Below are 15,570 nucleotides of genomic sequence, written 5' to 3' on the forward strand. Positions count from 1 at the left end.
GAGTTTTTGTCCCTTTAAACTCGACCAACAATTTGTGGACTTTTAGATTTCCAGTACATTAAAATGTCCAAATGAAAGTAGAGACTGGGTGCATAATGTCTTGGTCACAATATGTTTAATTAAACATAGCTTTGATGAATGCCTAGTAAGAGTGTTCCTCATACTGCTCAGTTCTCTGGCATGGCACGGGGGGGCGTGCGTGTGAGATATGCTTTCCATATGCAGTTATGACCTCACTCTCATAACTACTCATAAGACTGTTTCAACAGGAGGGAACTTTTACACGTAAAAGCAGTCAGGACAGCAGTAAAACAGGGACACATGTGGTTGCATTATTGTAGGTGTAAAACAAAATATCAAACCTGGTCTGCAATGTAGTGGGTCATCACCAAAGTACTGATGTGCTTTAGTTAAATGGATGCATATGTGTGTGTATGCATATGCAATGTACGTCTTGTCGCTCAATATTGTGGAATGTGCTACTTACATTGGACTTGCATCAGAAGTTCATTGCATAGTTGCATTTACACTTTTAGTAAGCACTGTATGTGTTACAGTTTTACAGATGTAGATATACTGCTGTCTGATGTCAGCGTTTGTCAGTTTTGGAAGATCTTCAGGTCTGTTCATCTGTGTAAAAGTTGCTTTTTACAAATGTACTGTATTTTTTGGGGTATAACTATTACATTTTCAAATGAATAGCCATTGTACAGTTAGTGTAAATATAGTATCTGTCAGCAATCATGTTTCTTTTCTTTTATGCTTTATTTTTTACAAGAGCAGTTAGAACCTAAATAAAGTGATGGTTTCTCCTGTTCAATAAAACGTGTGTTTTATTAAACTCCTAAAAAGCTGGGATTTTGGGGCAGTTGGAGTACTTGAACATTGAGATTGCAGAGTCAAATGAGGTTTCTCTTATGCTGTTCATTTGATATATTTGCACTTATTTTGCTGACTGTACAGGTGAATGTAGGCAGACGACTTAACACTAAACATTTTGTTACAAATAATAATACATGACTAATTTGCACAGCAATGTGAAATCTCTGACTCCCTCTTGCAGGATGATGTTTAATCAGACACAGTGAGCTCCAAAAGTATTGGGACAGTGGCACATTTTTTGTTGTTTTGGCTCTGTACTCCAGCACTTTGGATTTGAAATGATATAATGACTATGAGGTTTCAGTGCAGACTGTAAGATTTAATTTGAGGGTATTTTCATCCATATTGTTTAAACCATTTAGAAATTACAGCACTTTTTCTACATAGTCCCCCCCATTTTAGGAGACCAAAAGTATTGGGACATATTCACTTACAGTACATGTGTATTAAAGTCGTAAAAAGTTTAGTGGTTGGGGACATATTCATAACACGCAATGACTACATCAGGCTTGTGACTCAGCAAATGCATCCAACAAGTTTGTAGTTTGTTTTGGTTGTGTTTCAGATCATTTTGTGCCCAATAGAAATGAATGGTAAATAATGTATTGTCATTTTTATTGTAAATAAGAATAGAATATGCTTCTAAACACTTCTATATTAATGTGGTTGCTACCATGATTATGGATAGTCCTGAATGAATCATGAATAATAATGAGTGAGAAAGTTACAGACGCACAAATATCATACCCCCATTACAATAACAGGGGAGGTTATCATTTTTGTGTGGGGGGGTATGATATTTGTGCGTCTTAACCAGCATGGCTACCACAGATTTCTGCAGCGATACGCCATGTCATCTGGTTTGCGCTTAGTGGGACTATCATTTGTTTTTCAACAGGACAATGACCCAAAACACACCTCCTGGCTGTGTAAGGTGATTGTGATTGTGCTGCATCAGATGACCTGGCCTCCACAAGTGCTCAGCATATATGGGAACTCCTTCAAAACTGTTGGAAAAGCATTCCAGGTGAAGCTGTTTGAGAGAATGCCAAGAGTGTGCAAAGCTGTCATCAAGTCAAAGGGTGGCTACTTTGAAGAATTTCAAATATAAAATATATTTTGATTTGTTTAACACTTTTTTGGTTACAACGTGATTCCATGTGTTATTTCATTGTGTTGTCTTCACGACTATTATACAATATAGGAAAGAGTAAAAATGCTTTTGAAAAAAAAAATTCTTGAGGGAATTCTTAATGGTTTATTATTTCATTCATCCTTAAAAATTGGTATACAGTATATGTATACATGTTTTGTTATACAAAACAAATATCCAGATAAAAATACAGCACCTACATACAATATGTTAATAAATAAACAACAGTAATAAAGCTATTAGAATAAATAATGCTGTCCACCTAAGCCCTTTAATAATGGACTATACCATCTCTGACAATACTCTTTAATAATGGACTATACCATCTCTGACTATACTCTTCCGTCCTTCTAATAAACTGATGATATTCTGGAGGGGGAAAAAATTATAATCAACATTTGCTTATATATTCACTATAACAGTAGCATACAACACAACAGTAATGGATATGGAGAAATACATTACCTCTCTTCCAAAGGCCTTTGCCATTTCAGCTGCCCCTGACCCAAACTGCAAACACAAAAATGTCAGTCAATTCCAGAATGATTTAAATTGCTCTAATTGCAACAGAGCCCATGCTGTAAGTTGTCATTACCCCGTTCTTCACATCGTGGTCGGCCCCACTGTCCAACAACAGCTGCACCAGCTCCTCGTGGTTGTTCAACACTGCCACCTAGCAGACACACTCATTATATTGACTGCTTGCCTCCTCTATCAACTTTCCTGTCCCATGTCCTGTTTCCTAAGGGGTCTCGCTGAGTTTGCACCATGAGTGGCACAACAAAGGTTTGTGAAGAGTGTGAAGCGTACCATAAGTGGTGTCTTGCCATCCTTGTCCCTGGTGTTGACATCAGCCCCGGCTCTGATGAGGAGAGAGGCCACCGCTGGGTTCCCACTGACCGCTGACACCCTCATCAGAGGAGTCCAGTGGGACACGGTGTCCCTAACGTCCAACTGAGACAACAATCAACATGCATTTTAGCCTCAAAATTAGAACTCTTTCACTCCCTTTAGTCTTTTACTTTTGATAATGAAACTAAGGGTCTGGTTAAAAGTAGTGTACTTTAGTGGAGCATCGCAGTGCTAGAGGCATCACTGGGCTGTGTTGCAGCCGGCTGCGACCGGGAGACCCTTGAGGCGGCGCACAATGGGCCCAGCGTCGTCCGGGTTAGGGCGTGGGTTTGGCCGCCTGGGATGTCCTTGTCCCATCGCGCTCTAGTGCCTCCCGTGGGGAGTCGGGCGCATGCACGCTGACACGGTAGCCAGTTGTACGGTGATTCCTCCGACACATTGGTGCGGCTGGCCTCACAAGAAGCAGTACGGCTTGGCAGGGTCGTGTTTCTGAGGACGCATGGCTCTCTTACAAGACTGTAACTACCAATTGGATATCACGAAATGGGTAAAAAGTTTTTTACAAGTACAATTTTTTTAATGTTTTTAGTAGTGCACTTTACATGTACAGTAGGGAATAAAGTGCCATTTCAGACATGGCCAGCTTATAAAGCTCATAAATGCTGACACCAGTCTTACCTCACAGCCATCCTGGATCATGTAGGCTATGACAGCAAGGTGTCCTCCGTCAGCTGCCCAGTGGAGGGGGGTACAGCCCCCCATGTCCTGGGACTGCCACGTGGCCCCAAATCTCCTCAGGTACTTCACTATGTCCAGGTGGCCAAAGAAACATGCCAGCATCAGACTGACATAGACACAGTAAATGGTCAATCACAAACCCATTGTTCATTTAACCACAACGTTTGTACTGTAAATGTGAGCAAATACAGTAGAAGTCTATTTGCAAAGGCAAGGTACATAATACTGTATGTGTTTGCAAACCTGTCTTTCCCACTACCGTTCTTCATATTCACGTCTGCACCGTGTTCTACCAATTTGTGAACCAGTCTGAAAAAGATCCATGTTCATAGAAAAGGTTTCAAGCATAATGGTGACATTATTGCATTACTAGGAGACCTTGGTGAGCAAGAGTCGCCCTATAAGGTTTTACCTGGCAAAGCCTTTTTGTGCAGCCACCATGAGAGGAGTGAAACCGTGTTTGTCATTGACGTTCACACTGACTGTCCTGGAGAGAAATAAAGCATGACATTAACCATAAGAGTATCTCAAAATTCTATCCTATAGTCCATCTGCTTATTGCTCACCCAGACGCCAACACTCTGGTCATGTCCTCCTCATCATTCATGTTGACAGCACGATGGAGGTTCTTCCCACTCATAGGCTCACCTGGATGACATTATATAGGCGTCAAAGAACATAAACGCATATCATTTTGATAAAGCAGATATGTCAACTGAAAGAGTGCTGTGTACAGTATACTCACGTGTGGTAGAGACAGACACAGCCGGGCTGTAGAGGGACTCCCCAGTTGGTCTTGTGATTCTCAGTCTGTACTTATAGGACGTGCTGGGCTCCAAACTTTCTACAGTGTGGTGACTACTGTACCCGCTGGTGGTGAGCCAAAAGCACAGTTAAGCCTACTCTTAGATTATGTCAATTAGAATTAGATATTATTCTAGGCACATAGGATGTAATATATGAATAGCTTATACTCACACATAGATAGTCCCATATGTGTGTGATTTGGGGTCCATCTCTTCTACAGAGAAGCGGGTCCATTTCTCTGGTGAGCCCGTCCGTGGTTCATTCTCCTCTGTCTCCCAGCTCAGGTCAATGCTATGGTGACTCACTTTACCAATGACAGGAGGAGTCGGTGGCTTGAATGGTTTATGGCTGCCTAAAGGACAGCACAGACATCGAAAGGGATAAGGTGGGGGTCTGGGAGAGTTGGCCTTAATCTTAACACATTTTACAGGCGAGCTATATAACTTACATTACAGTACAGAGGGTTGCATTTCTGGCCATGGCCACATGATGGCACTACTAGCTGTAAATTACACAAAACAGAAAACTTTCTGAGACTTTGTTTTACCCGTTTTAGCATTTTATTTATTGTAAATAAATGATTGTGCACCAAAGGCCGCCGAATTGCTGAAGGTTAGGTCCAGCTTGCCGTAACTTTAAGCTGTACAGTAAAGTTAGCTAGCTACTAACGCGTTACAGTATAGTATAGCTACTAAAATTGCTAACGTTAGCTAACTAACGTTACTAGCTAACTAAAGCCAGCTCTAAATAACTTCACGTTAGCTAGCTAAACCTGCTGTAGTTTGCAATCCTGAATTTCTGAAGACAGTCTTTGATTCAAGACGGAAATCAAAGTAAACCTAAAATGTACATGCCTGGATTTGTCATTGTCACAGAAAGCAGTTATCTTGTTGATGTCATTTTATGGTTGCTATGGGAACCACATGTGGCATGTGCAGGAAAACCTGACGTGCGAAAATCCTTAGAATTTTTGGACAACACTGTGATTTATCTAGGTTGAAAATATGTACCGTGAAATTTCCAACCTAGCTAGTGATTTATCTTTTGCAGTATTCATCTCATTCTATATTTCGGCAACATTGTTGCAAATGCATAACCGTGCAGCTGCGCACACTCCTCCACACAGACCATGTTCTCTATTTTTGTCCTTTCAAATTATTGTTCTCTATTCTACTATGCTTTGGCCTGTCCGGTCATGGCCTCATCTGTTGGGACTCTTCGGGATTAAGTGGCCACATGACCAATCCATCCTTCCCTGTGTCGCCGGAGCAAGTTTAATTATTCAGGCTCCCCGGCTTTGAGCAGGGCAGAAGCATTCGAAGCGATTTTATTTCGTTTGAACAACCTAGTTTTAAATTATATAAAATCACAAAACTTTCTTCAAATTCATTTTTGAGGCTGTTTCTCAATCATGGCGCAGGGCATAACAACCGGAGAGAAGTATTGGGAGGATAGAGTAGCCTTCGAAACAGAAGGAGCAGGTCAAGAACATGTGGAATATGATGATGTTTTGGCTTTTAATACATTTGACGGACTACCCTACTCCTCTCGATATTACACATTACTGAAAGAAAGGATGGCTCTACCAGTTTGGAAAGCCAAGTGTGATTTCATGGACAAGCTGGCCAACAAGCAGTTTATTATTGTCTCTGGCGCTGCAAAAACTGGCAGAAGCTGTCAGGTGAGTTGATTACTCTCCCTTCTGACAATAACTAGGTTTTATCTAACGAGACACTGAGTATAGAAAACATTAAGAACACCTGCTCTTTCCATGACATAGTGAATCCAGTTGAAAGCTATGATCCCTTATTGATATCTAACACTTCAATTAGTGTAGATGAAGGGGAGGAGACAGGTTAAAGAAGGATTTTTAAGCCTTGAGACAGTTGAGATATGGATTGTCTGTGTGCCATTCAGAGGGTGAACGGACAATTTAAAAAATGTGTCTTTGAAAGGGGTATGGTAGTAGGTGCCAGGCGCACTGGTTTGTGTCAAGAACTGCAACGCTGCTGGGTTTTTCACACTCAACATTTTTTCTTGTGTATCAAGAATGGTCCACCAGCCAAAGGACATCCAACTGTGGGAAGCATTGGAGTCGACATGGGCCAGCTAGCATCCCAGTGGAATGCTTTCGACACCTTGTAGAGTCCATCCCCCAACGAATTGGCTGATCTGAGGGCAAAAGAGTGGGGGTGTATCTAATGTTTGGTAGACTCAGTGTATATTTGTAATACATAATGACTATGGGTTGCATCCCAAAAATCACTCCTTTCTCACAAATTGTGCACTTGTTCAATTCCTTTCATGGATTTGAAAGAAAAGGACTAGTATAAGGAATAGGTCTATTGTGGAATCTCCCTCTAGTCTAGCCCATGCCTATACGAATCCATAGGTGAGAAGTACTGAACCAATGCACACTTCAGGAAAAATAAAGATTGTCCAACTGCTAAGTGAAATGAGGGGTTTAATGAATTTTTATTTATTTATTTATTTCACCTTTATTTAACCAGGTAGGCAAGTTGAGAACAAGTTCTCATTTACAATTGCGACCTGGCCAAGATAAAGCAAAGCAGTTTGACACATACGACAACACAGAGTTACACATGGAGTAAAACAAACATACAGTCAATAATATAGTAGAAAAATAAGTCTATATACAAAGTGAGCAAATGAGGTGAGATAAGGGAGGTAAAGGCAAAAAAGGCCATGGTGGCGAAGTAAATACAATATAGCAAGTAAAACACTGGAATGGTAGATTTGCAGTGGAAGATAGTGCAAAATAGAAATAATGGGGTGCAAAGGAGCAAAAATAAATAAATACAGTAAGGGAAGAGGGAGTTGTTTGGGCTAAATTATAGATGGGCTATGTACAGGTGCAGTGATCTGTGAGCTGCTCTGACAGCTGGTGCTTAAAGCTAGTGAGGGAGATAAGTGTTTCCAGTTTTAGAGATTTTTGTAGTTCGTTCCAATCATTGGCAGCAGAGAACTGGAAGGAGAGGCGGCCGAAGGAGGAATTGGCTTTGGGGGTGACCAGAGAGATATACCTGCTGGAGGGCGTGCTACAGGTGGGTGCTGCTATGGTGACCAGCGAGCTGAGATAAGAGGGAACTTTACCTAGCAGGGTCTTGTAGATGACCTGGAGCCAGTGGGTTTGGCGACGAGTATGAAGCGAGAGCCAGCCAACAAGAGCGTACAGGTCGCAGTGGTGGGTAGTATATGGGGCTTTGGTGACAAAACGGATGGCACTGTGATGGACTGCATCCAATTTATTGAGTAGGGTATTGGAGGCTATTTTGTAAATGACATCGCTGAAGTCGAGGATCGGTAGGATGGTCAGTTTTACGAGGGTATGTTTGGCAGCATGAGTGAAAGATGCTTTGTTGCGAAATAGGAAGCCAATTCTAGATTTAACTTTGGATTGGAGATGTTTGATGTGAGTCTGGAAGGAGAGTTTACAGTCTAGCCAGACACCTAGGTATTTGTAGTTGTCCACATATTCTAAGTCAAAACCGTCCAGAGTAGTGATGATGGACGGGCGGGCGGGCAGGTGCAGGCAGCGATCGGTTGAAGAGCATGCATTTAGTTTTACTTGTATTTAAGAGCAGTTGGAGGCCACGGAAGGAGAGTTGAAGCTCGTCTGGCATTGAAGCTCGTCTGGAGGGTAGTTAACACAGTGTCCAAAGAAGGGCCTGAAGTATACAGAATGGTGTCGTCTGCGTAGAGGTGGATCAGAGACTCACCAGCAGCAAGAGCGACATCATTGATGTATACAGAGAAAAGAGTCGGCCCAAGAATTGAACCATGTGGCACCCCCATAGAGACTGCCAGAGGTCCGGACAACAGGCCCTCCGATTTGACACACTGAACTCTATCAGAGAAGTAGTTGGTGAACCAGGCGAGGCAATCATTTGAGAAACCAAGGCTATTGAGTCTGCCGATGAGGATGTGGTGATTGACAGTGTTGAAAGCCTTGGCCAGGTCAATGAATACGGCTACACAGTATTGTTTCTTATCGATGGCGGATAAGATATATCGTTTAGGACCTTGAGTGTGGCTGAGGTGCACCCATGACCAGCTCTGAAACCAGATTGCATAGCGGAGAAGGTGCGGTGGGATTCGAAATGGTCGGTAATCTGTTTGTTGACTTGGCTTTCGAAGACTTTAGAAAGGCAGGGTAGGATAGATATAGGTCTGTAGCAGTTTGGGTCAAGAGTGTCCACCCCCTTTGAAGAGGGGGATGACCGCAGCTGCTTTCCAATCTTTTGGAATCTCAGATGACACGAAAGAGAGGTTGAACAGGCTAGTAATAGGGGTTGCAACAATTTCGGCAGATCATTTTAGAAAGAAAGGGTCCAGATTGTGTAGCCCGGCTGATTTGTAGGGGTCCAGATTTTGCAGCTCTTTCAGAACATCAGCTGACTGGATTTGGGAGAAATGGGGAAGGCTTGGGCGAGTTGCTTTGGGGGGTGCAGTGCTGTTGACCGGGGTAGGTAGCCAGGTGGAAAGCATGGCCAGCCATAGAAAAATGCTGATTGAAATTCTCAATTATAGTGGATTTATCGGTGGTGACAGAGTTTCCTATCCTCAGTGCAGTGGGCAGCTGGGAGGAGGTGCTCTTATTCTCCAAGGACTTTACAGTGTCCCAGAACTTTTGGGGGTTTGTGTTGCAGGAAGCAAATTTCTGCTTGAAAAAGCTATCCTTGGCTTTTCTAACTGCCTGTGTATATTGGTTTCTAACTTCCCTGAAAAGTTGCATATCACGGGGGCTGTTTGATGCTAATGCAGAACGCCACAGGATGTTTTTGTGTTGGTTAAGGGCAGTCAGGTCTGGAGAGAACCAAGGGCTATATCTGTTCCTGGTTCTACATTTCTTGAAAGGGGCATGCTTATTTAAGATGGTGAGGAAGGCATTTTTTTTTTAAATCACCAGGCATCCTCTACTGAAGGGATGAGGTCAATATCATTCCAGGATACCCGGGCCAGGTCGATTAGAAAGGCCTGCTCGCTGAAGTGTTTCAGGGAGCGTTTGACAGTGATGAGGGGTGGTCGTTTGACCGCTGACCCATTACGGACGCAGGCAATGAGGCTGTGATCTCTGAGATCTTGGTTGAAAACAGCAGAGGTGTATTTAGAGGGCAAGTTGGTTAGGATGATATCTATGAGGGTGCCCGTGTTTATGGCCTTGGGGTGGTACCTGGTAGGTTCATTGATAATTTGTGTGAGATGGAGGAGAGCTTAGATTGTAGGATGGCTGGGGTGTTAAGCATGCCCCAGTTTAGGTCACCTAGCAGCAGGAGCTCTGAAGATAGATGGGGGGCAATCAATTCACATATGGTGTCCAGGGCACAGCTGGGGGCTGAGGGTGGTCTATAGCAGGCGGCAACGGTGAGAGACTTGTTTTTAGAGAGGTGGATTTTTAAAAGTAGAAGTTCAAATTGTTCGGGTACAGACCTGGATAGTAGGACAGAACTCTGCAGGCTATCTCTGCAGTAGATTGCAACACCGCCCCCTTTGGCCGTTCTATCTTGTCTGAATGCTCTCATTATGACTGAAGGATGTGATTAGAGAAAGGAGAATCTGTTTTGACAGTGTTTCGTGTTCTTATCTTTCTTCCTGTGGCATGCTCAGATCCCCCAGTGGTGTGCAGAGTTCTGCCTGTCTGTCCAGTACCAGAATGGCATGGTGGTGTGCACCCAGGACCACAGGCAACATACAGTGGATCTGGCCCTGCGTGTAGCTGATGAGATGGATGTCAACATTGGTCATGAAGTGGGCTACAGCATCCCCCTAGAGACATGCTGCTCTGGTGACACTGTTCTCAGGTCTGTAAACACTATTACACACACTGCTCACACACTCTTTCTCCACCACACTTACATCACCCACCTCTTTCCAGTTTTTATTTTTAAAGAAGTGAACATAAGAGTTGAGGGGCCTCTTTTCAGAGGCTCCACTGCAGCTTCCCAGCTCTAACTCTGACCATATGCCACGCTCCCACATCTCTCACTGCCGTAAGTCAGCCGGGGAACAAAAACACAGGACAAGCTAAGAAAATAGGCAGCCGCGGAGACCTAATGAATCCACTGACCAGACTAATTACTAGAGTAAATGACACTAGCACAAAGCAGCTTCATTAAGGACTAGTTCAGTAGGACGGCTAATGCATCCTGTTGTCTTACACCTTTGGCTGTAATTTGCTATTAGTGCACTAGAATTTATTGCTTTTACGTTTTTGTAAGTCTTCCCTTCTTCACCACCCCAGGTACTGCACTAGCGACATGCTGCTCAGAGAGATGATGTCAGACCCCATGCTGGAGCACTACGGTGTCATCGTCATTGACCAGGCCCACGAGAGGACGGTCAGTACAGACGTTCTGCTGGGCCTGCTCACAGACATCGCCCTGCAGAGGCCTGAGCTCCGTGTGGTGCTCCTCACAGCTACACACCCAGGACCCAAACTACTGGGCCACTACAGGAATGTCCCACTGATCCAGCTGGAGGGGGTGTGTTCAGCGGAGGCGGTGTATACTGGTACCAGCCACAAGGACTACTTCTGCTCTGCCCTGCGACTGGTTCTGGAGATACACCACTCCCAAGAGGAAGGGGATATAGTCGTGTTTTTGGCCACAACTCAAGTAAGAACTGCTTAAAATGTAATCTCCTAGTCTACAGTCTGGGAATGTGGGAGAAGCCATACCATGACAACTGTTGCTTGGAGAATAGCTTTTTCCAACCTTCTCTCCTCTTGTGTTTTCCCTAACTCAGGAGATAGATCTTGCCTGCGATATCCTCCATCGCGAGGAGGTCAATATATCTCCACATTTAGGGGAACTTCTTCCTATCTCGGTGCACCCTGGGCTGGGTGGGACTCTGCCCATGCCAAGTGAAGAGGATGGCCGGTGCAGAAGAGTCTTCCTCACCTCCAGTCCAAACGAAGACCTCTTCTGGGCTGTGCACATGCTAAACTTTGTCATCGATGCCGGTGTCCAGAAAAGAAATGTGAGTAACATATTGACGAATAGTTATTTTAAGAGAAGCTTTTTGGTAACTACATTGTAATAAATTATAGTTAGTGGTTTATTTAAATGAATGAATGTCTGTCTTTCCTAATTTTATAGGTTTATAACCCTAGGATCAGGGCGAACTCAGTCGCCATTCAACCTATCAGTAGGAGTCAAGCAGAGAGCCGCAAACAGCTTGTAGGACCAACAGGTATGACAAAGACTGAAATCAGTATCAAAGTCCAGGAGTGTTACAGTCTGGAGAGTTGTGTTCTTGCTAAGCTGAGCGCATCACTTCCCGCAGGGAAGAGTTTCTGTCTGTACCCAGAGGACACACCCCTGCCCAGCGAGACACGCCCCCACATCCTGGAGTCTGACATCACGTCCACCGTGCTCTTCCTGAAGAGGATGGACATCGGTGGCCTGGGCCGCTGTGACTTCATCGACAGGCCAGGTACGGCGAAACAGGTTGAACAAGTACAGGGTCTTTCTTCACCATAACATTTAATGTATCTACAGTACCAATGTGACAGGAGAGCTAAATGTATACATACTGAATGGAGTGATACCTCAGTACAATGAAATTACATCCATAATGCAATAATGTCCCTTGATTGGTTGTCATAACACCAGTGTTGTTTTGTATGTAGGGTTTTGAGCTCCATGCATCCTGTAGAGAGACATTTTGGGTTGAGCTCAGTTAGTCAGTTTGGCCTGTGTGGTATTGGAGGGCGGTGAGCCGTGCGTAAGCTAAACTGACAAGCCTTGTTCTAGCGGTATTGTTTTCAGAGCTGACCTGCTTCTGTGAGATCTGGCTCTCTGGGCCTAGTGATGCAGCAGAGGCCATGGAGTGCTAACACTCATTAGAGATAAGAGCTTAGCCAAGCTCGCTCGCTCGCTCACTCGCTAACTCACTCACTCACTCACTCACTCACTCACTCACTCACTCACTCACTCACTCACTCACTCACTCACTCACTCACTCACACACACAGCCCTGCCAAGCACTACAGCTTAATGGTGTGCAGCAGGGCAATGTGGGCATTCCACTATAAGCCCCATGATTGGATGACATTTAGATTGAAAGTGTGTGCTAAATTGATGTGTGATGTTATTATTATAATGTTGTGATGCTGTTTCTCAGGATTAGACTATTACCATAATGACCATAACCTGACCGTATATTTGAGATGCTTATTGCCCTGTATACTCTAGTTTTGTTGTTGAAAACATCGTTACATTCAGTAGTGGCAGTGTAAAGCAAAGCCTCTCAGAACATTTATTTTGCACAGTGATTCACATCTGATATAAGGATATTGAGGATTAAGATTACAATCAATTTAGCCTGCTGTTGTACAATCTTACCAAATAATCTGTTTTACAAGATTGTAAACAAACAGTTTACAGATGATTATCTTTATGAAGTCAGATATTTCACAGTTCTGTCAGGCACAGTTTAGATTCATATCCATGGTTGTGTTATTTCCACCAGATCCTGAAGGTCTGATGCAGGCTTTAGAGGAACTGGACTACCTAGCAGCCCTGGATGACGATGGGAACCTGTCGGAGATGGGCATCATCATGTCTGAATTCCCCCTGGAGCCCCAGATGGCCAAGACACTACTGGCCTCCTGCGAGTTTGACTGTGTCAGCGAGGTGATCACCATCGCCGCCATGCTGGCAGGTGTGTGGGACTTCAACTTGTGCTCTGTGGTCTGTATACCACATTACAGATTCATGTTAACATACACACCACCACGCTGTCGTCATACTGCCGCACTTGCTGACCTCATACAAAGTGAAGTCATGTCAAACCTCACATATACTTCATAGTGTACAATATTGATGCACTAACCCCTTCTATCATGTTGCCCCTCTCTTAGCACCAAGCTGCTACCTGGTCCCCTCAATGGAGTTGAGGCTAGAGGCCTCTCAGTGTCACCTTAAGTTCCAGCACCCAGAAGGAGATCACTTCACCCTAATAAACATCTACAAGGCTTTCAAACAGAACCAGCAGGAGCCCTGTGAGTTCACATAGGCCTACCTTTAGCCACAAACAGCTTGAAGAAGAACTAGGTTAACATTGGCCATAGACTTGTCATTGATTGATGCTTGTAATGTACATTATGCAACCCTAAATTCCTCTCTGGTTTGGCGTGTTCCAGTTGTCAGTGTGGAGAAGTGGTGTCAGGACTACTTCCTGAGTCTGTCTGCCCTGCAGACAGCTGATGCTATCCGCTCTGAGCTGACTGACACCCTGAGGAGGATAGAGCTGCCTGTCTCCATGCCTTCCTTTGGTTCCAAGGGAAACACTCTCAACATCAAGAGGGCGCTGTTAGCCGGCTTCTTCATGCAGGTACGGTAATATGGCTTCTACCTTCTAGCATTAGATATCTATTGAAAACTGCTAATACTATGACACTTGAAAAGGTACAATCTACCATTTACTTGGAGTGATTATAAAAGACAGATACTGTACTGTTATGACTTTCAGGTGGCGAGGGATGTGGACTCATCAGGGAATTATTTCATGTTGACGCACAAACACGTGGCCCAGATTCACCCTCTCTCTGCCTACGGCACCAAGACGCCCAAACTGGGCCTGCCGGAGTGGGTCCTCTTCCATGAGTACACCTTCTCAGAGGACAACTGCATTCGCACCGTGTCCCAGATATCACCAGAGGAGTAAGTAGACTAGGTCTGCAGATCTGAAGTAACCATTTGTGAAAGATAAACATCAACAAAACAAACAGAAAATCAAAATATAGTATATCAAAGATAATATCCAAAAACAACTCAATAATAGGCTATAACCATGTGTAGCTTCAAATAGATACCTACAGGTATTCACTTCAGGGAGAGACGAGAGTTCCCAGACACTACTTTCCGTTTTGGCCCAGGCACATTATAGTCAGATTGTAACTGGAAAGGGTCTTCTTAATCCTGCCCTTAAAAAGGGATTATGGGTAGCACAGCTACAGTACTTAGACAGTGCTGTGTTAATGGGGACAGTTAATGACAGAGAAAGCCTGGTAGCTTTCACATGCTTTCTTAGGTTACACACCTAAAAATGTAGCTTTTTAATCACAAATGTTTACCCTCGCAGCTGTTTGATGTTGCTGTAAGTGCTATATCCAATAAAGAGTCATTCATAGGAAACCCTGGATTGAGAGATTCTGGTACGGTTGTCTTTGATCATCTCAAACTCATTTCAATTCCCACTTAGGTTGCTCTCCGTAATTGCAGGTGACCCAATGTTCCGGTGCTATGTTAAATGTGCACTTCAAGTGCAAGTGAATAAGATAATACTGTGTGAAATCAGAATGGAATGAATGGAAATCCAATTCACCAATGATTCCCACTCCCTCCACCCAGGTTCATTCAGATGGCCCCACAGTACTTCTTCTTCAACCTGCCTCCCAGTGAGAGCAAGGACATCCTCCAGAACATCTTAGACAAGGGAGCTGAACACTACAAAGCGAAGAAGATTAAAAAGAGCCCCAGCCTAGACAGCATACCAGAAGTCACAGCCAGTTGTGTCATACAGTGATTGTGAATGCCTTGGATGGGGACCTCTTTAGAGGCAGAAACACCCTACTCATTCCCTGGTACTGTATTATATGATCATTCTCACCTGTGTTACTTTTGCGTCATTGAAATTTAGAATCATGTCAAAATGTCAGGCTATAAAAATTCATATAATTCCATTTGCTAATCACTTGCATTTATATATAGGAAAAAAGTGACTGTCCAGATTTCCAATGTTTGTTTTAGTGATATTTATATAGGCAGTCCATGTACCTGTATGTGTTATTTTTTGGAACTTGCACTTTAATGATAAATTCATGTTTGGGGAGTGCTCAACCTAAATGCAGAACTAGTAAAAAAAAAGCCTATTTTGTGCAGTCCAAAAGCTGGGTGGTTGGAGCCATGAATGCTGATTGGCTGACAACCGTACCACAGGTATGACAAGTTATTTTTACTGCTCTAATTACGTTGGTAAACAATTTATAATAGCAACAAGGCACCTCAGGGGTTTGATATGACCAATATACCTCGGCTAAGGGCTGTGTCCAGGCACTCCGCGTTGTCGTGCTTAAGAACAGCCCTTAGCCATGGTATATTGGCCATATACAC

General features: G+C 43.7%; 2 protein-coding genes across 3 annotated transcripts; one reads left to right on the top strand and one right to left on the bottom strand.

Moving 5' to 3' along the window:
* Nucleotides 1-2,125: 2,125 nt before the first annotated feature.
* On the bottom strand, nucleotides 2,126-5,387 carry LOC106577036 (fibronectin type 3 and ankyrin repeat domains protein 1). 2 transcript variants are annotated; one of them, XM_014154706.2, is made up of 11 exons: nucleotides 5,287-5,387; nucleotides 4,604-4,784; nucleotides 4,371-4,495; nucleotides 4,192-4,273; nucleotides 4,038-4,112; nucleotides 3,869-3,934; nucleotides 3,566-3,731; nucleotides 2,846-2,989; nucleotides 2,631-2,708; nucleotides 2,501-2,545; nucleotides 2,126-2,404 (listed from the first exon to the last, which is right to left on the bottom strand). In XM_014154706.2, the coding sequence occupies exons 1-11, from the start codon at nucleotides 5,297-5,299 to the stop codon at nucleotides 2,342-2,344; spliced, it is 1,038 nt and encodes a 345-aa protein (XP_014010181.2). In that variant the 5' UTR covers nucleotides 5,300-5,387; the 3' UTR covers nucleotides 2,126-2,341. The 2 variants fall into 2 exon arrangements, with proteins under 2 accessions (XP_014010181.2, XP_014010182.2); XM_014154707.2 differs by lacking the exon at nucleotides 5,287-5,387 and adding an exon at nucleotides 4,881-4,937.
* A 237-nt stretch (nucleotides 5,388-5,624) lies between these two features.
* LOC106577035 (putative pre-mRNA-splicing factor ATP-dependent RNA helicase DHX32) lies at nucleotides 5,625-15,140 on the top strand. Its single transcript, XM_014154705.2, has 11 exons — nucleotides 5,625-6,113; nucleotides 10,061-10,254; nucleotides 10,695-11,067; nucleotides 11,198-11,431; nucleotides 11,551-11,644; nucleotides 11,738-11,887; nucleotides 12,926-13,117; nucleotides 13,317-13,457; nucleotides 13,599-13,789; nucleotides 13,928-14,118; nucleotides 14,809-15,140. The coding sequence occupies exons 1-11, from the start codon at nucleotides 5,844-5,846 to the stop codon at nucleotides 14,981-14,983; spliced, it is 2,205 nt and encodes a 734-aa protein (XP_014010180.1). The 5' UTR covers nucleotides 5,625-5,843; the 3' UTR covers nucleotides 14,984-15,140.
* The last annotated feature ends 430 nt before the right edge of the window (nucleotides 15,141-15,570 follow it).

Source organism: Salmo salar, chromosome ssa18 (genome assembly GCF_905237065.1).
Source record: "Salmo salar chromosome ssa18, Ssal_v3.1, whole genome shotgun sequence".
Classification (NCBI taxonomy): domain Eukaryota; kingdom Metazoa; phylum Chordata; class Actinopteri; order Salmoniformes; family Salmonidae; genus Salmo; species Salmo salar.

Bases quoted from the DNA above. Each gene is read 5' to 3' on its own strand.
- LOC106577035 (XM_014154705.2), top strand. From the start codon at position 5,844: ATGGCGCAGGGCATAACAACCGGAGAGAAGTATTGGGAGGATAGAGTA. The intron at 11,645-11,737 runs GTATGACAAAGA...CACTTCCCGCAG, and splicing joins ACAGCTTGTAGGACCAACAG to GGAAGAGTTTCTGTCTGTAC. The intron at 13,118-13,316 runs GTGTGTGGGACT...CCCCTCTCTTAG, and splicing joins CATCGCCGCCATGCTGGCAG to CACCAAGCTGCTACCTGGTC.
- LOC106577036 (XM_014154706.2), bottom strand. The intron at 2,709-2,845 runs GTACGCTTCACA...TGTGTCTGCTAG, and splicing joins ATGGCAAGACACCACTTATG to GTGGCAGTGTTGAACAACCA. The intron at 2,546-2,630 runs GTAATGACAACT...TTGTGTTTGCAG, and splicing joins ACCACGATGTGAAGAACGGG to TTTGGGTCAGGGGCAGCTGA.